This window comes from Nestor notabilis, unplaced genomic scaffold (genome assembly GCF_000696875.1).
Source record: "Nestor notabilis isolate BGI_N333 unplaced genomic scaffold, ASM69687v1 scaffold9682, whole genome shotgun sequence".
Lineage (NCBI taxonomy): Eukaryota > Metazoa > Chordata > Aves > Psittaciformes > Psittacidae > Nestor > Nestor notabilis.
Genome location: NW_009918709.1, coordinates 23,540 through 50,485, shown reverse-complemented (window position 1 = coordinate 50,485; position 26,946 = coordinate 23,540). Strand labels below are relative to the sequence as shown.

General features: G+C 41.7%; 2 protein-coding genes across 2 annotated transcripts in view; one reads left to right on the top strand and one right to left on the bottom strand.

Moving 5' to 3' along the window:
* The window catches only part of GREB1L (growth regulation by estrogen in breast cancer-like), a 61,403-nt gene extending 46,335 nt beyond the window's left edge, over positions 1 to 15,068 (top strand). The window contains exons 21-32 of the mRNA XM_010009864.1: positions 499 to 1,052; positions 1,545 to 1,647; positions 5,212 to 5,367; positions 5,578 to 5,717; positions 7,641 to 7,802; positions 8,147 to 8,351; positions 9,402 to 9,567; positions 10,530 to 10,757; positions 11,803 to 11,944; positions 12,897 to 13,097; positions 14,261 to 14,399; positions 14,788 to 15,068. Coding sequence (XP_010008166.1) covers positions 499 to 1,052; positions 1,545 to 1,647; positions 5,212 to 5,367; positions 5,578 to 5,717; positions 7,641 to 7,802; positions 8,147 to 8,351; positions 9,402 to 9,567; positions 10,530 to 10,757; positions 11,803 to 11,944; positions 12,897 to 13,097; positions 14,261 to 14,399; positions 14,788 to 14,951 — 2,360 coding nt within the window. The 3' untranslated portion in view covers positions 14,952 to 15,068. The remainder of the gene's footprint in view (positions 1 to 498; positions 1,053 to 1,544; positions 1,648 to 5,211; positions 5,368 to 5,577; positions 5,718 to 7,640; positions 7,803 to 8,146; positions 8,352 to 9,401; positions 9,568 to 10,529; positions 10,758 to 11,802; positions 11,945 to 12,896; positions 13,098 to 14,260; positions 14,400 to 14,787) is intronic.
* A 3,415-nt stretch (positions 15,069 to 18,483) lies between these two features.
* ESCO1 (establishment of sister chromatid cohesion N-acetyltransferase 1) overlaps positions 18,484 to 26,946 on the bottom strand; it is a 29,893-nt gene continuing 21,430 nt past the window's right edge. The window contains exons 8-11 of the mRNA XM_010009862.1: positions 25,484 to 25,573; positions 23,218 to 23,361; positions 22,127 to 22,314; positions 18,484 to 18,997 (exon numbers count right to left, since the gene is read on the bottom strand). Of these exons, the coding sequence (XP_010008164.1) occupies positions 18,850 to 18,997; positions 22,127 to 22,314; positions 23,218 to 23,361; positions 25,484 to 25,573 (570 nt within the window). The 3' untranslated portion in view covers positions 18,484 to 18,849. The remainder of the gene's footprint in view (positions 18,998 to 22,126; positions 22,315 to 23,217; positions 23,362 to 25,483; positions 25,574 to 26,946) is intronic.

Genomic DNA, 26,946 nt, shown 5'->3' with positions numbered 1-26,946 from the left:
TTCCCTACAAGTTCAAGGTATTGAGACAGCTGAACTGTATCTTTGCCATGCACCAGATCTTCCAATACACTAACTAAACCTGACTGGTATGGAGGAGGGAGCATAGCCAAGCTCACATTAAAGTTGCAGTGAAACGAATACTCTGTTTTCCATAGAAAGGAAGGTCAAGTTGATCTATGTATACAGTGGTATATTACACTTGAATTTTAGAAAGTCGAACCATGAAATTCCAAATCCCAAAAGGGAAATGATAGTTAACATTCAGAGATTGGGATTGGGACTGTTGTTATTTGGACTCTGAACCTTAGCAGAAGGGCTGTTGCCTCTCCAGCAAGAGGGACAGACAGATGTCAATGATTTCTTTTCACTGCCCTAAGCCACAGCAGCGCTCACTGAACAGAAGTATTTGTATGCTGGGATTGTCCCATAGATCAGATGAGTTCATGATTTTCTTATGCTGGCCAGTATCTGTTCATTGCCTGCTCTCTGTTTCCCCAGGTTCTCTGGCTGACAACGGTGTGAGCTCCTCAAGCACTGCGGACAAGTCTCAGAAGCAAGCACCCTCACTTAACTTTCAGACTGTGGCGCACAGCTCAGTAGATGAGGGAACTTTCACAGCTGGAGAGACCCTGAAACAAGAATGTGACTCCCTGGGTAACCAGATGGCGAGCAGCACCACTTCAAAACTGTCATCGCTGTCTTCGGTCTCCCAGACGTTCCAGTGGCCTGCCCACTCGGCCAAAGACAGCAAGGCGCTCCATGCTGCGCTGCCACGCATCGTCATCCTGTCAAAAGCTGCCTATTGTCTCCTGAGCTCACAAAAAAGTGGGAATTTGCCTTCGTCCTCGTCGCTCCTGCCTCACGCTGACGTGTCTTGGGTAGGCTCTCTGAGGCCTTTGCTTCACAAGGACATGAGCAGTGAAGAACAGTCTCTCTACTACAGGCAGTGGACGACAGCCCGACAGCACCACGCGGACTTCAGCAATCAGGGCGAGGCGTCTGGCTCAAGGAGTTTTCACCCCAGGCGGCTGCTTTTGACAGGACCACCGCAAGTAAGAGAACAGTTCCTTCCTCTTGCCTTATTAGCAGGATTGGAGACCAATGATGAGTACTGCAGCTCATACTGTAAAGGCACCCTGCAAGGTTGCATGCAGCAGTGTGTTTTGACGTCAAAAATCAGTCAAATTTTAAGGTTAAGTCCATGCCAGAAGTGATAAGGAGAGGAGGGGTGATGCTGTACGTCGTATTTTAGCCTAAATGAAATACATGTGGCTGATACTGGGCATAAAATTGCCATGAGCAATCGGTAGGGCAGCAGTTATCACTGCCCATCTCCCTGCACGCAAAGGTGATACAGGCTGTGGGTCAGGTTGTGCTCGCGGGTCAATTTTGTAATACTCTTCATCATAATGGGGAATATTATGTCTTGTTATGTTTTCAGGCAGAGCTAGAATGGGGTGAACCTAAAGACATTTACCTGAAATGTAGCCTTCCTTCGTGTTAGTCTGATTTGAGATTTAGACTTCTTTCCATCTCTGGCTCAGGTGGGAAAGACCGGCTCATACTTGCAGTTCCTAAGGATTCTCTTCCGCATGCTGATCCGGTTGCTGGAAGTAGATGTGTATGATGAAGAAGAAATTAATGCCAGTAAGTATTTAGTAATCGTTCTTAATATATATTATAAAGAGCCTCTGTTATGTATTATTCAGCAGTGACAAATTTTTAGGCTCACAGAAAGACTATAAATTAGACCTACCACTTGTCCTGTCCATTAGTGTGTAGCTAGACTTACTGTGGGTGTCTGTGTGTATTTCAATATATATTATATAAACCCATAAATTTTATATTTGGCTTAGCTGAGAACTATTACACGTGTTTTGGATCGATATACTTGGATAACACTAAAATGAAAGTGAACACAGAACTGTAAATGGGCAAGATCTGCTCATGCTCTCACTCCTTGCTAGTTTTTAAGCACCGGTTGCTTTTAAGCAGACAGGATATTTACGAACATTTAGTTTCTGGCTAAAACATTCTTACTATTTATGTTTATTTATAAATTAAATGCAAATTTTCAGTAAGACTGTTCTCTGTCTGCAGTTTACAGATCTTATGCTGAGGAAAAAGGGGAGGGGGAACCTCTTTGGATTTGTGCTCATTTGATGGCTCTCACGGATCCATTAACTGCTGTGGCAGGAATTCGCCTTTAGAAGCACAAATCCTTTCAGAAATGAGTCCTCTTCAGGGTGTTATTTACATAACTCTGTGGTTTTGTAGTGAAAAGAACACCATGGTGCATAAATCTCATGACCATTAGACTAGCATCCTGAAAATGTCATTCTTGTCAAACCTTTGGAAAGACTGATCTGTATTTCTGCTCAGAAAATGCTATTAAGTGAAGAACAAATATATTTTCCTTTGATTTGGAGCTTTGGGGGCTGTTATTCCCTCATTATTTGAACTGAAGTACCCCAGAAACTTCGGATGAAATATCAAAATGTAAAAGAAGTTCTGCATTATGCTGTCTGGCTTGATGTGTCACACCCCAGCTAGGAATGCATGGAACTCCATCAGAAGAGTTGTCTGGGTTTGTTTGTGGTTTTGGTTGTGGCTTTTTTTTGCTCCCACTACTTCTGTTGGAATGCTTTTCCAGAGCCTTAGTATTCTGATGATTGAAAATATTATTTTATTCTCCAACCCAAAGATGTTCCTGTCCCAGTTATAAACATTCTCTTTTGGACCAAAGAAAATAATAATTTAAATTAAAATACTTTTTCTCTTCTTTGATGTTTACTTCTATGGTGTAGTCAGATAGCAGTTTTACCCTCTGTCAGCATTCATCTAGGTAGCCTGGATCTTCATACAGGATCCTCACAAATGACAGGCTCTCCATTCTCCTTAGTAGCTCTTTGCCTGCACATCAAATTTCAATTTATCCTTTTGGTACATGGGTAACCAGAACTGAGTGTGGCATTCTGTGGGGTGCGTAGCCAACCCACTGTACTCCTGGGTTGGCTTGTGTGTTCTCTTGCCCCCACTGAAAGCCCCATGACTGATGAAACCAATGATTGCACTTATCTTTTCCATTCTCCCATTTCCCTGGCACTGATATGTAGCTTGTGCTTGTGGGTTCTTCTGCAACTCAGTCATTTCCAACCGAGGTGCTCACAACCTGCTGCAGAAATGCTTGTTATTAGTCATTGATTGTACATATGACTCATATTTTTAATGTTAAATATCACCCGGTTTTTGTTGGAACTGGTTTTGAGCACGTTGAATTCTTTGTGGATGATCGTTGATTCCTTCCCCATATTGACAGTGACTCTTAGAATGTGCCACCAGCAAACTTAAGCCAATAGGGTTTTTTGAGTTGGTGACTTTAGGGGAAATATTAAACGGTATGTCCCTCCTCTGACCTTTTACCTTCATTGGTAATCTCCATATGCCTTAATGCTTATGGTGTTACATGCTGCCATCTTCTGTTTAATCAACTTTTTCAGTTTACGGACCATTCACTGTCTCCATTGTCTTCAGCTGTACTAATACCTTGTCATGTAGTATCATATCAAATACTTAAGAAGGATAAGATGTGTTGTATTTCCTTTGTTTAGAGAAATAGGTACATCATAGCTGTATCATGAAAGTAACACAGGATTTCTTCAGTCAAGCAACTGATTTCTTCAGTTGCATTTCACTATATTTTTCATTTACTTCAATATCTTTCATTATTTCCTTCACCCTCACCAAGTTTTGAATATTACCAAGGTCAAAGTAATGGAACCAGAGCTCTATAGATTATTGTCTTCTCTTAAATGGTGATAATGTATACTTTATGTTTGCATTGCAGCCAGTCTCCCGCCACATGTCACATGCCTGTTCTTTCAGAAAACTGGCATGGAGATTATTCCTTCTCTCTGTTTCGAGTGTGTATCAAGCTTTTAGTTTTGCTTCCATCTTGGCTTATAGTAAACCTTTTATTAATTTATATAGTGAAGGTGATATAGCAAAACGATTATTTATTTTCATCCACTTTTCTGAGGTCTACCTCCTCTTGACATTTGACAAAGCTTTTCTTTGCCTCACTCTGTTGATGTTTAAGATAAAACTTCTTTCACTCGTGAGCTTTTTCCATTCCTCATGGACTTTGTTTGTTCTTAGTGTCCTTCTGGTATAGACCCTCTGAAGCCCCTTCCGCCTCATGTTTTTATTTTGCTTGACATGCTGGCTACTGGTTGTTTGGCAACTGCAATTGCAAGAAGTCCAAGTCTCATTCATGGGCAAGTCCCTGGTGTTCTCAGGCCAGCTGACTTAGACTGAGCTTTCTCAGGATTCGTCTGTATGGACAAACTAAAACGCCTCACCTGACCTGAGCCAGATGTTAATTCGAGCGTAACACAGTGTCAGGGAGGTTAATGGACTCTAAACTGCTGCTGGCTCACATCCTATTGTGTCAGTCAGGGCAGGGTGAGCATGTGCCTGTCTGTAGACCCAACCTTCGTTTCACCTGAATTTGCTTTTCTAAAATCAGTGACCTCAGTTACACACCGACTTCTGTGTGTTCTTGCATCTCATTTTAAACTGATTGACTCACATTCAACTGCAGTCCAAAGTTGTTTTCTTTGGCCAGTGCTTTCTTATGTGCTCATTACTTAAACTTGATTTTCTACTTTAGATTTGGATCAAAGAAGTTCAAGTTGATCCTTGCTGGCCATATACTGTTCTGTAACAGAAGAGTGTCTCCTGCTGTCTGTCATGTAACACCAGCTACTAGTTCATAAATGTGCACAACTTCTTTCTCTTTGCTTCCTTCCTTCTGCCTTTGGATACTTTGCTTCTCATTTACCCAGTGCTCCTCATTCCACCACAAAGCAGACTGAGACTACGCCTGTATCTTCTGCACAAATAGGGCCATTCATTTGAGCATTTTATGCTTAAACCAGAGTGACTTATACCTCAGCAGCTCAGTAAGGAGCAGAGCAGAAAGAAGATACCTATGAGGCTTCTTCACCTGCATGCAGTTTCCAAGGAATTGCCATTTCTTTGAAGTGGCTTTGTATGGATTATAATTTCAATTTTGGTAATATATATGATGTTCAAAGACGTCTCTGTGTGCACCTGTGTGAGTTCCTATGCAATCGCAGATCAGCAAACATCATGTAAACACCATTCAGGGAGTATCTGCTACTGCTTACCCGAAGTGTGTTGTTGCAGATCATACAGAGAACAGTGAAATTAGCCAGTCTAGCAATGACCACTGGCCGGACATCGAGAGCTTCAGCAAAATGTCTTTTGACCTGAGTGTACATGACCCCAAGTACAGAACTGTAAGTCCCGTATACACGGAACAACTCTCAAGAGTGAAACAAGGTGGGTAAAATGTAGAGTTTTTTAGGAATACTTTCCTACAAAGAATCAGTTCTTATTGGTTCAGTTGAACCCATGTGTTCACAAGAGCCTTTAATCTCCAAAATTATACAGAACAAAACAATTTGTGTGTTCTTGACAGTTGTTACTGGGATCACATTTCTGGTTTTAAACACTTGTAATATTTCTGTTACTTCTTTTGTTTGTGCACAGAAACAAGTAAAGAAACCAAATCAGAGGAACCTAAGAAAAGGGAGACTGTGTCCATGATGTTGACTAAATATGCAGCTTACAATACGTTCCACCACTGTGAGCAGTGCCATCAGTATATGGACATTAATCCTACCGTACAGGTTGGTGTTAAGGTCCAAGGGTAAACTGCATCATGGAGTTTTCTGTGGTCCCTCCAGGTGTATGGCTCTGGTGTCAGGACTCATGTTTTCACCTTCCCTGAGATGGAATTGTTTAATTCTTCCATTCTCAGGGGAGATACTGAGCTACAGACCCTGGAGCATCAACTGTGTCTGCTGCGCTCTGCATGAGCAGTTCTCCTCTCCTGCTGCCTCTGACAAAGGGTGAATGTTGTGACTAGTTGTCTCAAGCCTAAGCATTATTCAGCCTGCCCAGAGGGTTCGCAGTATCTCGTGGGAGAGGATTGTAAAATTGAGATGCTTGTCTTGCTCAGATGTCACCTGTGATGGGAGACTGGAAGGCCTACTTCTTCCTCCCTTTATATGTAACTGTGCATGCTTCTCAGCAGTAGCTTATGAGTCACTGGACAAAAGTGATGATAATTTTTAAATGTCTAGTTAAAAAACTTTTGATCTCTAAAGCAAACAGTTATGCTCACAGGACACTGACAGGTAAGACTTATCCTGGTTAATAGCTCAGACATTATTTCTTAACCACCAACAACACTTTGCATGGAAGTTTCTTATCTCAAGTCATTCTTTCCTTGCTTGCTATCAAGCTGTCACAGTGTAGACACACTGACCTGGCACTGTACAATGCCAGTTACCTAGGAGCAGCACCAGCAGGTCTGATTTAAACCTCATACTTCATTAAGTATGTTGACACTCCTCCCAAAAGACATCTTTGTGTATGTGGTCAAACATAATGAGTAGTAATAAATGTAAACATCTACTTGTATGTGTGAGTTGTGTATATAGAATTATAATTGAACTCAGAGAAATTACACATCTAAAGGGGAGTCATTGGGTAGTAAGCATTATAAAGGGAGATTCTTAAATGCTTTAACAGAACCTAAATAAAGCCCCTTTCATTTTTCAACCTTACTTAGGATAATTCCTTCAATTCTTTAGTAAAGATTATAGAAAGCGGATCGCTAAGAGTGAATGATTTGACCTTGTACTAAGACAAATGCTTCTGTAGAATCAAATCTTATCAGATGCGTAGGTACTTTGTATACATTTACACAGTTCAGTGAAGCGCTGTGCAAGCTTAAGCTCACCCACATTCTTCATAGCCTTGTTAATGGTGTGGTCTGCTTTGGTCACCTAGCTGCTTAGGAGAGTATTGCCACAGGAAAAATAGTGTACTAATGCAGCCATGCTGCTGCTGAAGTGTCTGAATGGCCGTGCATTCTGCTGTGGCGGGGCACCCGCACGGTACACTGCTCTTGGAATCTTCTGGGAAAAGTTATTTGGACAGTTTGTTTCATAGAATCTTATGAATCACAGAATGGTTTGGGTTGGAAGGGATCCAGTTCCAACCCCCTGCCACGGGCAGGGACACCTTCCACTAGACCAGGTTGCTCCAAGCCCCATCCAACGTGGCCTTGAACACTGCCAGGGATGGGGCAGCCACAACTTCCTGGGCAACTTGTGCCAGTGTCTCACCACCCTCACAATAACAAGTTCTTTGTAATATCTAATCTAAATCTATCTTCTGTCAGCTTAAAGCCATCCCCCTTGTCTTGTCTCTACATGCCCCTGTAAAAAAGTCCCTCTCCAGCTTCTTGTAAATATTAATAAATAATTTCCAGCTCAAATGTATTTGAGAAGAGTCCAGTTTGGCCAAACTGGTTTGGTACAGAAAACTGAGTCTTTTAATTGCAAGGCCAGTTACGTGCCTAAGTAATGTGGACTGTGGCAGAGGAAAATGAGAATATAATGGAGTTAACTTCAGTTACTGAAAGGGAATGTTTAGGATGTTCTTCTCTGATGGCTTCCAGTGTTGTGACTGTAAGAGCAGGTGCCATGGGGTGCCTTATGTGTTACTTGCTTACAAATTTTCATCTTTTTCTTTGTGTGCAGATCTCTGACTCCACTCTGCATGCATTCACGTTTTCATCCTCGATGCTAGGAGAAGAGGTTCAACTGCATTTTATAATCCCCAAGTCCAAAGAGAACCATTTTGTCTTCAGCAAGCAGGGAAAACACCTAGAAAGCATGCGTCTCCCTCTCGTGTCTGACAAGGTGCGTGTGCCGCTCTTACCTGTCTGCTGGCTGCGTGTGCTGAATGCAGTCAACTTGACAGAGGTTTGCAAGTCAGTGGTGGTTGGCTGGGGGTAGAGGGTGTATACTTTCTTTTTATGTGTTCCTTTTGTTTTAATGTGCTTTGCATAATTCTGGCCCGACAGTCCTTAGAACTGGAGTTTTTGGGAACAATCATCCCTTTTTTCATTCCCGGTGTCCAGTTCTCATGTGTTGCAATGCTCAATAATCTTAAAATGCAGTATAAACAATAAATAAATAAAAATCCATATCAGGAATTACCTGATTTTTACCTAATGTGGTCAAAATACCTTCTGTTCCAGCAGAATTTGAATGCAGTTAAGAGTCCTATCTTCACTCCATCAAGTGGACGTCATGAGCATGGCCTGTTGAACCTCTACCATGCCATGGAAGGCATCAGCCACCTTCATCTCCTTGTAGTGAAAGAGTATGAAATGCCACTGTACCGTAAATACTGGCCCAACCACATCATGCTTGTCCTGCCCGGCATGTTCAACAATGCTGGTGTAGGTAAGAAACACCTTCAATGCATTGGTGTGAAGATACCAAAATCCATGTTGGACAATGTGGATTGTGTGGCTGAAGGAAACATTGCAGCAGCTCCTGATATGCTGTAGTAACAGCAGCAGTGTCAGTGCAAAATACAGTGATGTGTAAGAACTGCTGTTAGGGATGTGGAATATACATTTGCACCAATTACTGCCTTCTCAGTTTAAAATCTGATGTTTTATAGGCCACGTTCACTCAGCCCTGCTGTGTAAATGCTCATTCTAGACATTTTATATGTGATTTTTCAGACTGCAACTCCTTTAGTTAGCTGAAGCTAAACATTAACTGCAGCTGAACACTGAGGGCTTGAACTTTGGACTTCAATTTTATGGATGCTGAGTTCTTCCTGCAAGAAGTTTTAAGTAGCTTCAGGTTTAGAATCTCAGTCCCTTCCTGGTTCAAGTTACTCGATTAATGCCCACAAAATCATGTTCTGCACAGTCTCTTAAAATGTCCAGTCTTCTTGGTATCTGCCTTCTGGATTTACTCACACTGAAAAAGGGACATACTGATTTCTTTTTAAAATAGAAGAAATCTGGGGAGGGACTTTTTACAAGGGCATTTAGGGACAGGACAAGGGGGAATGGCTTTAAGCTGGCAGAGGGGACATTTAGATTAGATATTAGGAAGAAATTCTGCACTATGAGGGTGGTGAGACACTGGGCCAGGTTACCCATAGAAGCTGTGGCTGCCCCATCCCTGTCAGTGTTCAAGACCAGGTTGGACGGGGCTTTGAGCAACCTGGTCTAGTGGAAGGTGTCCCTGCCCATGGCAGAGGGGTTGGAACTAGATGATCTTGAAGGTCCTTTCCAACCCAAACCATTCTACGATTCACAAAGGGTAATGACTGCAGATGTTGGTATAACCTTTCTCTGGGAAGAGAGAGTGATAAAGTCTAATAAAGAGTGATGAAGTCTAATAAAGAGTGATAAAGTCTAATAAAGAGAGTGATAAAGTCTAATAAAGAGAGTGATAAAGTCTAATAAAGATCTCTTGATGGTATTTTCTCAGGTGCTGCAAGGTTTCTTATTAAGGAACTGTCCTACCACAATCTAGAACTGGAACGGAACCGCTTGGAGGAACTGGGAGTCAAGCGCCAGTGCGTGTGGCCGTTCATCGTGGTCATGGACGACTCCTGCGTCTTGTGGAACATGCACAGTGCCCACGAACAGTCGAGGTAGGTAACCACCCAGCACTGGGGGCCCTGCTCTGATCCAGCAGAGACAGCAGCACACCTGTGACTTTTAGGCTCATGCCTAGCATCTGACGGGGTATGGAAGACCAGACAACTGGAAAAATTGGACTGCTGGAGCTGCTCTTAATGTACCTGAAATATTGCTAAGCACAAACAGCTTTTGGCAGTGGCTTTGATGTAATAACACCAGGCTGCCTGTCCAGAGGGCCTCACAGAAGACATTATTCATTCAATTATGATTCGGCTATCTCAGGAACAGTACACTTAGACATTAGTTATATTGTCTAAAATGCACAAAATCAGCTCTTTCACTTGGAGCAGTAGGAAGGCTGTAGATCTGTCTTGTTGACCACCAACATTCAACTTCCTGCTGTTGAACACTTCCACCTGGCTCTAGCCTTACATCCGTGTCCCACGGGCCGTACCATCAACAAACCTCTGCATGTGCTTGCTCTTTGTCTAAAACCACTCTTGCTTTTAGTGGCTATTTGAGTGATTTCTCAATATGTTACTCCCATGATTTGTTTTGATTCAATTTATGTTTCTTAATGAAAACAGTTTATTTTGGGAGCTTTAGCTTTTTAGAAGGCATTAAACCCTTGCCTTTCTCAGCGCTTACGCTGTCCATTACGCAGAAAACAGTATTCCAGAAATAGTGTGTAAAGCAATTCCTTTTCCCTTTCTAAATTGCTGTGTAAGACCTTGTTCTGCTGAAAGGCCCATTTTCTTATAATGACTAAATTGATGGGTAAGATTACTTGGCTATTGTTTAACAAATATGCATTAATGTATATATTTTTACAGTATGTAGAGTAAACACTCTCGATTGTTAATGGAATTTCCTGATTCTGTGTATACACCTGAATGTGTGTATATATACACAGTGTATGCTATATAAAAATCATAAGCTAGGTTTGTATGTGGTATATGATCATATTTTGCAGCCAGTCACTGGAGCCTGGGGGTTCCAGCAAGAATGTGTCTCTGAAGAGTGTCCTGCAACACATTGAAGCCACCCCCAAGATTGTTCATTATGCAATACTGGGTGTTCAGAAATGGAACAGCAAGCTGAATGCCAGGAAAACGAAGGCTCCATTCTCCAGGTGCCATGTGCATGATTTTATACTGCTCAACATAGACCTGACCCAGAATGTGCAATATGATCTGAACAGGTAAGCAATCTATACATATTTGGGTGAGGAACTGCAGTCTGTCGGTGCAAACCTTCCAGTACTTAAAAGGGGCCTATAAAAAATCTGGAGAAGGACTTTTTACAAGGGCATGTAGTGACAGGACAAGGGGGAATGGCTTTAAGCTCACAAAGGGGAGATTTAGATTAAATATTGGGAAGAAATTCTTCACTATGAGGGTGCTGAGGCCCTGGCACACATTGCCCAGAGAAGCTGTGGCTACCCCATCCCTGGCAGTGTTCAAGGCCAGGTTGGACAGGGCTTGGAGCAACCGGGTCTAGTGGAAGGTGTCCCTGGCCATGGCACGGGGTTGGAACTGGATGATCTTTAAGGTCCCTTCCAACCCAAAGCATTCTATGACAAGCCGGGGTCTGGTGTGACTTCCAGAGCTCTTGATTTCACATCCAGTTGAATCATGAGGTGGAAATCAGCCCACAGAAGTGAGTAATTACATCATGAATAGTGCAAAATAAATGTTACTTCTCAGCCTCTTTGTCTCCCATAGCCAAATATTTGTCAAAGCCACATCCGCTGATTCAGTTCATCAAAAATTATGCTATATGAAACTGGCTTGTTAGAAATAGAGTTTGGTCACTGCAGAGCTTCTCTGTTCTAAATCATCTATTAAAAGAAGAACTAAAAAAGAAAGAGAAAAAAAAGGAAAGGGGGAGGAAATGATTGATGTCAGCACATGCTGAGGATGAGAGGGCTAGCCAGGCTTGGTATGGGAAAGAAGCATGCAGGCGCACTGCAAAGTGCAGTTTTGTTTGGTTTTAAGATTGGGGGTTGGAACTAGATGATCTTAAGGTCCTTTCCAACCCTAAATATTCTATGATTCTATGAGCACCACTGCTTTCCTACACTGAAGGAATGAGCTGTGTAAAGAATTTGTATAGGCACCGCATCAGACAGCCTCCAAAAACCTCTCCTTGGCCCATTTCAGTGCATTTTGGCAGCGGCAGTGTGCATGTTCGTTCACACGCAGCAGCCACACAGCTGATTGGGTGATCTTGTGTTTAATGCCCAGGTATTTCTGTGAAGATGTAGATTTCAATCTGCGGACGAACAGCAGCGGCCTCCTTATCTGCCGCTTCAACAACTTCAGTGTCATGAAGAAACATATTCAGGTTGGAGGACAAAAGGACTTTGTCGTTAAGCCAAAAATCATGGTGAGTGTGTGTATGCCCTGTCATACAGGAAGAGTAAAATCAGGACCTGTTTCCCCAAGGAATGACAGATTCTCTATCCTTCTAGTTTTAATGTGTGTTAATTGACATCTGACATACCACAGGCAAGTTGTACTGGCCCCAGTTTTATAAATTTAAGCACAGCTACAAGTTTCCAGTGTTTGCTGGTTTGTGGTGACTTTCAGTCCATGCACTTGCTGACAAGAAGAGACCTGAGGAAGGGCGCTGAAAATGGGAACCTTCTGAAATCCACCTGCGAAATCCAAGTGTTGATAAAAATGGTTTGGGGATATTGAATATTTTATACAGATCGTGTTACACTTTTGCCAGCTTTAAATGGAAGCATACTTCAAAGGGTTGATTTTAATCTGGGAATCTTACGGTTTGTGTTCCTGCTGGTTTTAAACACTTCCCACACCACCCCTCTTTTAAAAAATGACCTCCACATTTCAGATTTAACTGATTAAACCCTGGATTTGAGTATTTTGGGAGGTCATTTTCTGCATTTTCCTTTTCTTGTGGTTCATTGTGGTTGCAATGAAATCTGTAGTGATGGAGTGGCCTGTGAGAGAGCTCAATAGAGAATGTTTTCTGTGGATGACTCCACACAAGCAGGATGTCATTTCATTTCCTGTACTGTCCAGGAGTAAGGCAGGACGAAGGGTGTTGTGACAGTTTGAACTCCCTATTTTATGTCCCTTGTTCAGGTAGGCAGATACCCACAGAAATACTTAGCAACCACACAACACAGAGTTCATTTATTTCTGTGCTGTGGTGCTATGTCAGAATTGAGTGGGGAGTTTTGATTCTTTCCCCCAGCTTTCTCTCTCTTCCTGCCATGTCATGGCGATCCCTTCCCCAGCTAAAGGATCTCCTGCAGAGAAGATACACTTACTGGCTGGGTTAAAAGGGGTTCCCCTTGCTTTCGTTGCAGGTTTCGGACAGCCTGGCACCAATAATGCCTCTTCAGTACGTCTGCGCCCCTGACAGTGAGCATACCTTGTTGGCAGCTCCATCTCAGTTCCTCCTGGAGAAATTCCTCCAACATGCAACCTACAAACTCTTCCCGAAAGCCATTCATAACTTCAAGAACCCGGTATTGGCCATTGACTGCTACCTGAACATCGGGCTCGAGGTACCAAATACCTGAAGGGATGATGCGGACAAGTAAATGCAAACCTTTACTTCAGCACCCTTCTGGTGTTGAAAACCCCATCTTTTATGAACCCTCAGCAGCCAGGGTAGTGTTTGAAGACTGGTCTCAAACAGTGAGACCCTGCTATGGGAGCTAAAGGACTAACTCCACCGGAAGAGCCAGTGGTAAAGCCTCCTAGCTGGCTGGTGTGGGTAGAGACCAGTGGTCTGTGATGGATCAATGTGATTTGCAAAGGAATTTGACACGTCTGTCTGAACTAGTATTTCATATGATGCAAAGAGCTCACAGTGATGCCATTCTTGACAGAACTCAGTGTCCTGCGTACTCTGTACAGAACTTACCCTCACAATTTTTTAGGTCACTGTTCTAGCATACAGGTTTTTATTAATTATCTGCGTTTGATTTGTCCTTGCAACAAACTCGGTTTGGCTGAGAGAGTTTGACATGATCCTTGCTTCACTATTGTGAAGCTCACCCTTCGCAACGCAGCTCGCCTTTCAGATGCCTTTCTTTTTATGAACTCGGGTTTCTAGGGTAAAGTATGCAGATATGCCTTAGATGTAGATATGGAGACCAGTTTGAACTGACTCTGAAGTGGGATGGAAGTCTAAAGAGGGTTTTTGTTCTGGGAAATCTTATGAAGGTCAGTGGCAAGATACAGAAAAACCTCTTTGATGCAGAACTGCATCACAGCACTGAAACACAGGAGCACCCCAGTGCTGGGAACCACTTAGGTGATGCTTGCAGTCAGCAAGAGAAGACGTGTGCCAGCGTGGAGGAGCCCAAGCCTCAGCAGTTGCAGTACTCACGAACTGCTTACTGTGTTTGGCAAATGTATCCTTATTAGAACAACCTCACTAATCTTAACAGTTGCTATAATTCATATAGAAGCAGAAAATTGAACTGAATTACATAGAACCTTGAAAAAATGTGCTTCAGTGACCAAACTGAATCTAGAAGTTTGTCCCGTGTGTTACTTCCCAGGGGAAGTTTGCTCAGTAGTGCATTCGCGTTGGGTTATATTTTGACCAGCACCAACTGACTTGCCCGTTATCACTAAGTTATATTCCATTCCACTTAAAGTCATCCTTAGACATTTTCTCCCTCAGAAGTACTTGCTTTCTTTTCCCCTTCTGTTTCAGGTGGCCATATGCTATGTTAGTTCGCGCCCGCACTCAGTCAACGTCAGCTGTGAAGGGGTGTTCTTCAGCGGCCTGCTGCTCTATCTCTGCGACTCCTTCGTTGGTGCAGACCTCCTCAAGCGGTTCCGGTTTCTGAAAGGTAATCTCCTGGCTCTGCTGAGCTCTCTGGGTGCTTTCCTGCCAAGTAAGAGCACAGCATAAAAGGGGAAGGTAGAGGCATACCCAGCTTCACTAAACAGCTGCATAATTTTCAGTTACTGCTGCCCTTGTTTCTTTTCAAAAGAAATAGGTGGAGTGTTTCTTTTGGGACTGTGTAATATCTCTGTTCCTGTTGGGATTCAGGTGTAGGTAATTGAATCATAGAATGGCTTGGAAAAGATCTTAACAATCACCTAGTCCCAACCGCCATGCCATGGGAAGGGACAGCTTCCACTAGACCAAATTTCTTCAAAATAGCTTAGGAAAATTAAGGAAATCAGAGATTTATTATGGTACCCTGAGAATCTCACATACTTTTTCACTTGAAGGCGCCACCTTGTGTGTCATATGTCAAGACAGAAGCTCATTACGGCAGACGATAGTCCGGCTGGAGCTGGAGGACGAGTGGCAGTTCCGACTTCGAGATGAGTTTCAAACTGCTAACAGTAGTGATGATGAACCTCTCTATTTTCTTACTGGACGCCATATCTAAGCTTCGCTAAGACACCGCTAACAAAGAGAAAAGAACTTTTTGTTTTTTAAAACAAGTACAATCACTGTGGAGCAAAGTGCAACCAATATTTATCTAGACTGCTCGAAAGGATTCCCCACAATTCCGAAGTAGGCTTTAGTCCTAAGGCTAAAATTACCACATCAGTTATGAGTTCAAGGATCCTGGATTCCAGTTATTTTCATGTCAGCCACAACCGCTGACCCTGATCACACAGCCAGCCAAGCTGTAGGATCTGAAAAGAGGACATAAATCAGTTGAAGAAGAATCCTTTTTATATTCAGCTGAGGTAGGGTGAAGAAGCAGCTGCTCTGGGCAGCTGCTAGCTTGAATGTTACACGAAATGCAACCCAGCACGTGGCATTTATTGAAGGTGTATAGAGGAGAGCCCACCATGTCTCTTCAGCTCTGTGCTGTGGTACAGGAATACTCAGGGGTTTGAAACTACAATATAACGTAGATATTTGTATTAAAAGGAATAGTCTTGTTCTCTGTGCAGTGTTAGCTGAAATTTGTAATTGTGTATGTATTGAAACTGTCTTTGGCAAAATTTCCACAGGTGTTCAAAGTTTACTACTTGAACCTGAACAAATCAGCAAACGCGTGGCAGGCACCGGGCACCCCTTAGCACCCTTAGTCACCCCATTAGGCACCCCCTCCTAAGCTCTGAGGACAAAGCAAAAGGCTCCTCATAGCTGCTCCCACCCCAGTTAGAGTAACACGTCAGCAACTCACCTCCAGTTTCTCACTCTCCTCAAGCGTTTCGAAAACCTGTGGGCTGTCCTCCTTTGCATATGGAAATTGTCCTCCTGTACATTGGTGCCTCAGTGGTGGGCCATATGCAGCTTACTCACCATGTCCTTTTTGCTCAACTTCAGCTGTCTGCAGAGCCAAGACTGGGTCTGTCACTTTGTAGGTATTCGTGAAGCAGCATACCAAGAGATGTGCAGGAGGGCAACATGCCCAGGCTGGATCTGAGCAAACCAGGTGGTGTCCCACAACAGGGCCAGCGGAGGGCTGGGACTGCTCAGGAGAGATTCTGTCCGGAAGCAAAGGTCTTGGAATGCATCACCTGACACTTTTTTTTGGTTAGCCTCTGTAAATAGTGGCTGTAGCTGTAGTCGCGCATTGTTCTCCTTACAAGCGTATTGCTGATCCTTGTGAAGTTGTTCTGGAAGGAGTGCGGTGCAGTGGCGTTTGGTTGCAGGGTTCAGCTGAAATGCTACTCTTCTGTTCATGCTGTTAGCATGAGCTACCCCGCTGAGGTTTCCACGCAGAAAAAATAATCATCCTGCACAAAAGAATTCCTGCATCCCTTTATTAAAAATAAAACCTCAGCCTGTTCTGAAAAGCATTTCAGGAATATCAATTGACTCCCCCAAAAGCAATGAAATGAGCACGTTGTCATACTTGAGGTGGTTTTTTAAGCATAGTGTTAACTAAGCGACTTTTTTTATCTTGTGGAAAGAGATGTTTACAGATGAAAAAACATAATATATTCGCCAGAGGCCAAAGGATAATGGTTTGCATATGTCTGTGTTAAGGTAGCTTCGCTCTGATGCTGTATATTTAGCAAATTTCTGATGGACAACCCATTTCTGTAAACGTATTTTTAATTTTCCTTCAGACACGGCCTGCCTTACCTGTTTTAACACTTGGAAGAAGGAGGAATATAAAAGATGCTTCTTGAAGCTTTTGATACGCACCTGAATGTATTCTGGTAGTTCTGGTTTTGCCAGAAGGGCTTAGGGCCAACCCCAAGTTCAGTGTGGAGTAGAAGCGTCAGGTATTACGTGTTCACAAACGGTTTCCTTTTTTTTGTCTATTTGATGTTTGCACTAAGTTCTTAAAATTCCAGGTGCTGAGACTACTCCAAGGAGTTCGCCCTCTGGTGAAGCAGTGCAAAATCGTCCCTGAGGTTGAGCACACTGTCAGCTAGGCAGTGTATTTGCCTGCCTTTACCAAGTAATAGTAAACCCATCTCCTTAACTCTCCCCTGCCTGGAAGCGAGGAGTTTCGGTAACACTCTGGCCAGGCTGCCCTGAGCCAGCACTGGAGGGGGAGGCTTGTCCTCCCAACATGCTCCAGCATTATTTGACACTTAGCTCATCGCTATCCCAGTTTGGTTTTAAGCCTCACTCTCATGGCCATCCCTATGAATGTATTCAATTGGCCAGCGTTATATTTTACCTGTAGATGTTCTTGTCTATTCACAGGTTAAATCTGAATGTAAACTAAGATTTAAAGAATCATATGCAGATGCTTTTTTGCTTAACTTATGTAATTGCTTTTTGTGACTTTTGGAAGAGGGTTAAAAATGTTGCTTTCCTAGTGTAAAGTTTTCTTAACCAAAAACTTGGTGAATTTAGCTTCACTAGTCAGTCTACCTCATGTTATTGTTTATGAACTGAAACTGTCTGAAGTTGTGGCTATGGTATGTTTATAATGTGCTTTCATTAAATTTGAATATATTAAGTTACCATTTAAGACTGCCTCTCTCTTAACAGGTGCACTTGCTTTCTAAGCCCTTCAGGGACGGTCACCATTGGATTGTTGGTGAACCTGCATCACTTTTGACAAAGCCCTTCAGGCTCTCCTCACAAGCGCCTTGGAAATGACAATTCACCACAGTTCTGCTACCGCAGCTGTAAGCAGCCTGAGTAGCAGTGTGGAGGTGGTGTGAGCTCTTTGCTTTACCTCTAGGCCAAGGTTAAGGACAGCACAGCATGAACAAGCACACCTAAACTGCACATGGGTTTCAAAATTAAACCGTAAGTTTAAATTTAGTTAAACATTCCTCATCAGGGTTTTAAGCTGTTACTCGAGGCTGAAGGCATCACCTCTCACCTTACTGTAAGCTCTGTATGTGCTGACATTGGGCTCCCGGGGCACTGATCCACAAAGGCACTGTCACAAATGGAGTTCCGTGTTCTCCAGAGACTGCTTCAAAACACATGCTGCCATTAGCCACTAAAGGAGTATTTCACAGGCAAAAGTACGAAATACACTGAAGATTCATTCACACTTAGTACCATCCAAAGTACCTTTAAAAAAAGCTATCAAGTATTTTATTTTTAACCTATCTACATTATGTACAGATCAAGAAAGGCCACAGCAGTTTTTCAACATAGAAACCCTTTAAAAGAGATTTATGAAGGAGTGACAAGTATCAAAGCGAAGTCCACTAACAAAGGTATATACTCAGTACAGTACTTGAAGGAAAATGATGATTACACCAGTTCCTGGGGCTTTCATTCTGCCTTTTACCCTACAGCTCATCTGGGGGAGAAGAGGCAGGGGGGTAGAATAAGTTGCCAATGCTGCTGCCACCTCGCAGGCTCCCTCGAAGCCAGTTGGGCCCAGCACACACCCCAGGAACCACTGTGCAGTCTCTGAGGGTTGTCACCCACAAGGACTCCACTGGAAGGCTTCTTGCCTCAAGGCAACTGAGTGTAACCTCCAACTCTGTCCAGCCAGCAACCACTGCTGGTAGGGTGGCAGCAGACCAGTGCTACAGCACCGTCATGCACTGGTATATCACCACATTAAGAACTTCAGCATGTACTCATCAAGGAGACTAGAGTCTTTGCATTAGTTTACAGTCCACTATGAACAATTTTCTGCTGCATGTAAACATGACTAACTAGATAAAATACAATCAAACTTTTGCAAAAGTTAATAAAATATCTTTCTTTTAGAAAAACAAAGTTCGCCTATTACTGCATTGTTTACAATTTTAATAAAATAGTACAACCTCTCGGTTGTTACCAGTCCTGAGTTCACTGTAATAAAAATGGCCCTGGCTTCTGCTGAAGGTCTGCACCCACCCAGTGCATTTGGCAGAAGTCTCCCGATAAAAACGGAATTCCTTCGGGAGTGGTTAAGTCTGGTGCTGTCCATTGAGGAAGTTGTATACCAGGAACTGGCCGGTGCCACAGTACTGTGTTGCAAAGAGCTTTCCATCAGGAGTGGGGTCAGAGAAAGCGATTTCTTCTTTACTTAAGTATGAGCCATAGATGAAGTTGCTCCTGTTTAAAAGGAGGGGAAAAAAGAAAAAGAAATTACCCTCAGGGAATAACACAGGAATATTTATGTTATTAGACCATAAACTATTAATTGTCATGGACATTCAAAAGAAAGCAGCTCTATTAGGAGGAGACTGCTCCATTTATACAACCAATCTCCTCCTTCCGAAGGGCAAGGAGGATCACTTGTCCCAGAAGGGTTTTTGTAAGGTTTGGTATTTTAGAAGAAACATTTGTACAGAGCAATTGCTTGTGAGTTGCATCAAGAGTTCAATTTCAGAGTTTAAAAAAACCCAAAGTTTGAATTCAGTCCAACTATTTCTTCATAGAAAAGAAACTTCTGGGACTGTGACTACAGCCATTAGGAATGGAAACACCAGTTGGACTGCTTATAGAGGAGGCTCAAAGGACCTGATGAAACTGCAAGTCCCCCGTCTGAAAGAAACACTTGCCGTTTGGATGAGGACACATCTTGAGTTAATTTAGAACATCTCAGAACACAACCTCAAGGCATAATTCTCACTTTCAGCAATAACTACATGAAAAGGAAGGCTCAGTTTGCTTAACTTCTTCTGAAAATATTTTCTCTACGTTTTATTCTATTTGAAGAAAGAGAACCAAGGGTGCCATTGAGCTTTTCTGGGTGGCTGCATGAGCAGAGTTAGTTAGAAAACTGATCTCAAGCTTTGAGACCTCGACCAGTGGAAGGAGGAAGTAACGTTCACCCCTGGAAACAGAAGAAACTCCCATTAAGTTAATTTTTTTAATTCCTGTAAAATAAGATTACGTGTACTTGCAGAGCAAGTATGAACTTCGCTCATATGGGTATCTCCATTAAATCTTGAGGAAAAGAACAAAATCCAGCTTTATTCCCTTCTCTTTAGTGTATTTAGGAAGACGATTTTGCAAGGTTCTTAACACTTAAGTTTTGTGACTCCAGGTCAGCTGTGAAAACTCGACTGAAGCAGGGCAGACATTCTCAAAACAGACTTAAAAGCTTGCTAGGACCCCTTCAACATTTTGAAGTCAGGACTGAGCTGCCACAATCATCCTGTTCAAACTACCCTTTGCTATGAAAGACATTTAGAAACTTCACACATCAAAGTTTCTCTCAGCTGAGCAGATCTAACCGCTTACTGTCATCAAAAAGCAAGTCTCCTCTCCTTTGCCTTCTGCAACCTTCTGGGCTCCCTTGTTTACACCAATTCTAGAGCTCATCAGACCTTTCTACAAACTACCAGAATAACATAAAGCTCTTCTTGGTGAATCTGTTTTCTACTAACGTAGGCATGAGCTAATGGAAGACCAACAAGCACCAGAGCATAGCAAAAGGTAAGATGCAGCACACAGCTAAGAGGAAGATGGAGACCTCACTAACTGAAAAAAACTGTTAAAATTGATTCTGAAGATCCCTTAGAGCACTGGAACTGAGGGAGCAACTCCAGCATCACTCTGGGGAAGAAATCTTGCCTTTAGAAACAGTTTCTAGGGAGCTACTGAATACACAATTACAAATCATGATTTCTTTCAGGCTGGATATGAGGAAGAAATTTTTTATGATGAGGGTGGTAAAATACTGGCACAAGTTGCCCAGAGAGGTGGTAGATGTGCCATTCCTGGAGACATTCAAGGCCAGGCTGGATATACTTCTGGGCAATCTGATGTAGTTGAAGATGTCCCTGCTCATTGCAGGGAGGTTATAACTAGATGACCTTTGATGGTCCCTTCCAACCCAAACTAGTCTATGATTCTGTGATTCTATCAGCCAAAAATATAACAAAGTCATCAAGTTAATGTGTTTATGTGAATACAGCTTTACAGTTGATAGTTCAGACAGAACATCATCCAGTAAGAACTTTCTAGTTGTTTCCTCAGCCAGGCAAGATGCATTCTGCAGAGCAGGATAGCTTTGCTAAGCTTTTCAAATACTCAGGAGGGGGAGGACTGGCAGACAAATCAGTACCTGTGCCACAAACACTAACAAGATGGGGCTAGCTAAGCATCTGTCACAAACCTGACAGCCCAGCAATAAGAAGCTTCGAGTAGTTCTTGGCATTACTCAAAACAGACATTTAAACTTCTAGGAAATGTCAGTGGAAGAACCCTAAGGTTTGGAGATTCAACATTTTAACATTTATCTAAACAGTAATGTGGCTGTTCTGAGTCTTTATGTATGAAGACAGGCTGAGAAAGTTGGGGCTGTTCAGCCTGGGGAAGAGAAGGCTGCGTGGAGACCTCATAGCAGCCTTCCAATATCTGAAGGGGGCCTACAAGGATGCTGGGGAGGGACTCTTCATTAGGGACTCTAGTGGTAGGACAAGGGGTAATGGCTTTAAACTTAAACAGGGGAACTCTAGGTTAGATATAAGGAAGAAGTTCTTCACAGTGAGGGTGGTGAGGCACTGGAATAGGTTGCCCAAGGAAGTTGTGAATGCTCCAACCCTGGCAGTGTTCAAGGCCAGGCTGGACAGAGCCTTGGGCGACATAGTTTAGTGTGTGGTGTCCCTGCTCATGGCAGGGGGGTTGGAACTAGATGGTCTTAAGGTCCTTTCCAACCCAAACTATTCTATGATTCTATGTAGCACTTAGCATTCAGCTGAATACTCTCATCAAAGCTCCATGGAAATCGAAAATATCTCATAAGCTCAGTGCAGCTGACTAAAGCAGAAAAAACCCACCCCAAAACACAGTTGGAAGCCACCAGGCTATATCAAATAGTTTGGTGCACTTGTCTCTGTGCTCTCCCCTTTTCTATCTCTAAGGAACTGATGTTCAGCCAATAGTTAGGTCCCAGTTCTTAACATCTGGGTTATCTCACACTTTGACCAAAGACAGTCTCATCAACTTCATTCGTAATTACCTCAGAGGAATTTACCCAAGTCCATCAACATTCTGCTGGGGTGACTCATTAGGACTGCACTTAGCAGGAAGACTTCTGCTAAAGAGAAGCTATCACAGAATACCAACATCAGCCCTGGAACTCCACCTAATACTGGAACTGTCAACAGCACTCAAATCTACATCCCCAGATGACGAGCAGCTTAATACAGGCTTGAGACACGCAAAGCAATGAATGTGCTGGACTGAGTTCTGTCGAAAACATAGGTAACCAAGGAACTTCTTTGGTATTACCTAAGACACTCTATCATCCGAGAGGCAATCTTCTTTCGACGCATCATGCTGAATACCCATATTCGACTAATCCCACAGATAGCAGGCTCTGGAGAAGTGGAACAGCACCATGCTTTCTGTCTTTCAAATATGACCTTCTCATTTTCTGAACTGACTTCTGGAACCTTCTCTTCTATAACTCGATAGCCCTGCAGATGATGTAAAAATATTTGTCACTTTATAAAAGCATCACTAATGACTGTACAAAATAATTCTTGCACAATTTATTTGAGTTAATAATACTTACTTGCTAAAATGCCATACCAAAAAGAATATATACTCGTGTCTCAACTTCTCTTCACAGTTTCAAAATTTGAAGATAATAAAGATTAAACCAAAAAATCCCTAAAGATTATCTGATTTTAAGTAAGAGCCACAAATAATCCAATGTTTATAATCACTTGTACCCAACTGCTTGCGTCAACTTCTGACTTTGACTAAGATTGTTTTGCTTCTTGTCTGCTACTCCCAAGGGAGGGCAGAAAACACCACAGTTTACAAGGGAACAGACAGAATATGCAACAAAGTTCTGACATCAGTTTTTAGTATGGCAACTAAAAACTACAATTTCTTGTCCTGCTCTCCACTGTGCAGTTCTGCCCTCTCCTGTTCATTGTGGAGCTGTTTGACCCCATGATAATTCCAATCAATCCTACAGAATACCCACTTTTTCATCCACATGGGATCTCCACTGGGCAGGGAGATCAATCTGTTTGTCAACAAGCAAGAGGAGAGCCATAGCTAGCATATGAATAGCAGAGGAAGAAAAATTCCACCCTTCAGCTGTAGCAAGCTCTCAGACGAGCAGGTCTGAGCCAAGTATGACACCATACATGTGTCTCAGCTCAGTGTCAACTATACAAAAATGAGTTACTATATTTCAGAATGGTCTATCACCAAAAAACTCCTCCTCTGTGGAAAAGGCATACACAGAATACTTATCTGCTAAATGGCCAGACTTAAACTCTGAGGTAATTCTATAGTTTCGGCATGTCTGAATAACAGTCATGAAGCACTGACCCAGACTGCTTTTGTCCACTTCAATCACTTACCCACTGGATATGTTCTGCAATTAAACAGCCGATGACTTTTTTGTCATTAGAAATAAAAAGAAGAGTTTTAGTTCTAGAGTAACACATGAGAGGAGCTTGCTGGAATCCCAAGTCATTGTCTACCATTTCTCTAATCTCTTCAACCTGTCAAAATAAGTTTAAATGCTGTATAAGAAACACATGTAAATGTACATCTGTATAAATTTACATAAATATTACTCATTTTTAAAAATGCACTACGTTATCTAGAACACTGAAAACTATTCCAGAAGTTAAGAATTGTCTTACATAACCTGCAACACATCGCTCCATATAAATGTTCCTTAAATAGTACCTGGCTGGAAACAGGAAGAGTAGAGACCTCTAAGTCAGCTTCCAGTAAGTCCAAACTTCAACCAAAATACTGTCGAATGTTAGCAAGTTTAGAAGAAATAATCAACTCCAGCATGAACATAAACAAAAGCTTATGCATGAGCTGAGATTTTACTCTTACCTACAACTGGGCATTGAAACAGCCTCTATCACCCCTCTATCATCTCGTGAGAGTCAGAAATAAGGTGGCCTTTCCTATGTGGTACATTAGTAGAGCACACCTGGGATTACTAGGAATGCTATGGATATATGAAGTTAGTACTGATCAAATGAAAACTGTGCTAAAAAATGCTTTTAAAATAACTTTTTAAAGATGCAGTATTAGTTACTCTGCAATTTCTCATATAAACTCCAGGTACCAGTCTTCTAAGGACAAGCCCAATTAGCCCATTTGAAACACTAAATAACTAGTCTTGAAGCCAGTGTCATCCACAGCGGTTACAGCTGTAAATTGTCTCAACTTTAACCGCACAGAACTCCAGAGTACTCTATCCTAATGTACTTCTTTTGCTACCGTCTTTCTTTCCTCTGCCCCACTCAGGTATTTGCAAGTAATTTTTTCTTCAGCCATTTTAGTAAAAAGTGAATATGCAGTTAATGCACTAAAATGAAGACAATACCACCAGAGAAACAAAACTTAGTAGAATTATCCACATTAAATATTAAAAAGAAACTACAGATTTTCCTTTACAATTCAGTAACTTAAAAGAATTCTGTGTTAGCCTCAAGAAAACCCACTCCAGTCACTGCAACACAAAGAGCTGTCTTGAGCACCAATTCAGTTTCCAGAGGTGCCTTCCAACCTCAATCATTCTATGATCCTGTGATAGTGGTGCTGTAAAAAAGCACCTGTTAGACACACCAAATCCCCAGCCAAACAGAATGAATGCCATTGCTACTGAAAAAACAAATGTAATGACATATTAAGATGTATGAACACAAGCTAGCCAGCAAGACACCAAAGTACTGTGCTGCTCAGTCTCCACTAGTGTACTGTGCCCAGCTTTAGATAAAGAGTTTCAAGAGAGACATGAAACATGACACACAACACAAACGGAAATAATCTAGAGGACAGTATGACAATGGCCAGAGCTCTATAAAACATTACTTAGGACTTAAAAAAAAACCAAACCAACAAAAAACCCATCCCATCAATCTCCTTAAGGTGAAACAATCAGAGTTTGTTCAGGCACAAAAAAGGCTGTTGTGAAAAGGAAAAGACGGATGTTTTCTACCACTATGCCAGTATGATTAACACTAATGAGTGTAAATTGCAGTACAGAGATCGTTGGACATTGAGAAAAAGCTTCCTAATGCTGTGGATAGTGAAGCACTGTAAGAGAGTCTGAAGAGGTCAGAAAAACTTCAGTGGTAGAAGCTTTAGAAAGTTGTCAGATGCATCACAACCAGAGCTGATCCTGCTCTGGACATGAGAATGGATCAGATGACTTTGAGGCCACTTTCCACCTAAATCTGTTTTTACCCAAAAATCTTTTAGAGAATGGAGCCATATTCATGCCGTGCAACAAAGGCAGTATTTTTTAGTTTGTTCAAATATAGTAGGAAGTTTATATTACATAAAATATCTAACATTAGGCATTAAGCAAGTCTATTAATTAAAAAAAAAATTAAATTAAAAACTCAGTTGGTTGCTGCTGCTCCCACCCCTGCTTTCCACTCCTGCTCAGACCCATACCCTCTCTGAAGATAGCAGCAGTACATAGGAGTGAGTGGTCTGACCTGTTTGTGGAATAAACTACGGACTCACTGCAGTTCTGAATCCAACTTCAACTATTCACATTTAAATTATATAAACTTTACTATGAACATTCTCATTACTTACATGAAAATATCAAATAAGTGAGATATACAAGTCCAGTCCTTTTCACCATACCTTTTTAAGTGCATACTTTGGGTCATCAGGAAGAACCATTATTATCTTTCCATCAGGATATTCAGCCAGAATTCTCTCCTTTTTCCAACCCTAAATAAAACAAACACTTATCTAAACCATATACAAGGTGTACTTTTACAAACAGAAATTGCATATTATTGTTCTAGACAGTGAATTTATGTAGAGACTTCACACTATTTAGCAGCTGCTTTGCTAGAGAAGGAAACTTTGGCTAGCTTTTAGAAATGAGCACAACAGAGATAACATGATCTTATTTATACAATAATATATACAACAGCCTCACTATATCTAGAAATAATTTGTGAAAGTGTCTTATAATTTCCCAACTAGTTTTTTTTTCCCCCAGGACTGCAGTGCAAACTGAATTTTAAAACAGAAGTAGCAAACTCAGCTCACATAACTGATTTCCAAACCTATGGAATACTTAATTTCCAAAGTCCAGTGAATGAGAAAACCCCTAAGTTTTAATAAAAGATTTCTTTTTAACATAGTTACCTCCACAAATACACACTCATTTTTAAAGTTTGGCATGCGAAAGACCTCCAGGAGGTTCTAAGTGAACTGATTGGCATGCAGTTGCCCAAAATGTAAGGAATAGTTTATTTTGTTACTGATCATAACTGTTAAAGCCACAAGAAGGATACTAGAAAAAAATTTATAACTACCTTCTAAGAATCTAATGGGGAAGGAGGCTACGTTGTGTGTATCTGAAGTATAAACATACTCAAAAAAATAGAGGTAATTAACTCTTCTTCAGATCCACACTCGTGGTGAATAATGAGCAGTACCTGCATGGAAAAAAACAAAACAAAAAAGCCACTTAAATCTAGTAAGATGGGACTGGTAGATATCAGAACTCAAGTTGCTTTGATGGGACCTAAAAATACTGAATGCAGAATTAACTTCAGCCACTAAAAAGGCTGATCTACACGTCTTACTCAAAGCAACTTCAAATAAAAAAAGCCTTTGAAGAAACGATGGAATAATTCTCATTGAAATCTGTATCTTCCCATAAAATAACGTTCAACTAAAGACCAAACAATGGAATTTGGCACTGACTAAATGCCACATACACTACCACAAAAACTGACAAACTTAAGTGTTATAAAACTTGATCTGTGTCTCATTTTATTCATGTTGATTTTACTCCTTTACCCCAAACAAGCCATGAAGAGAATAATTTTAGAAATTTATCTATGTTCTGGTAGCCCTGAAACTATTTAAGTATGAGGTTAGCACCCAGCATGGCAATGATTGCAACACAGACGCCATTTTAATCCTGCCTGCCTTTGTTCTCAGTAGAAGTTGCACTAAATACCAACACAAACAAAGATCCTATTTGGATATAAATACATTATAGTACGAACATAAAGGGCAGTAAACAGCAATGCCACAATATTATGTATTTCAGTCACTGAAAACTAAGTAGGACTCCTTCACTC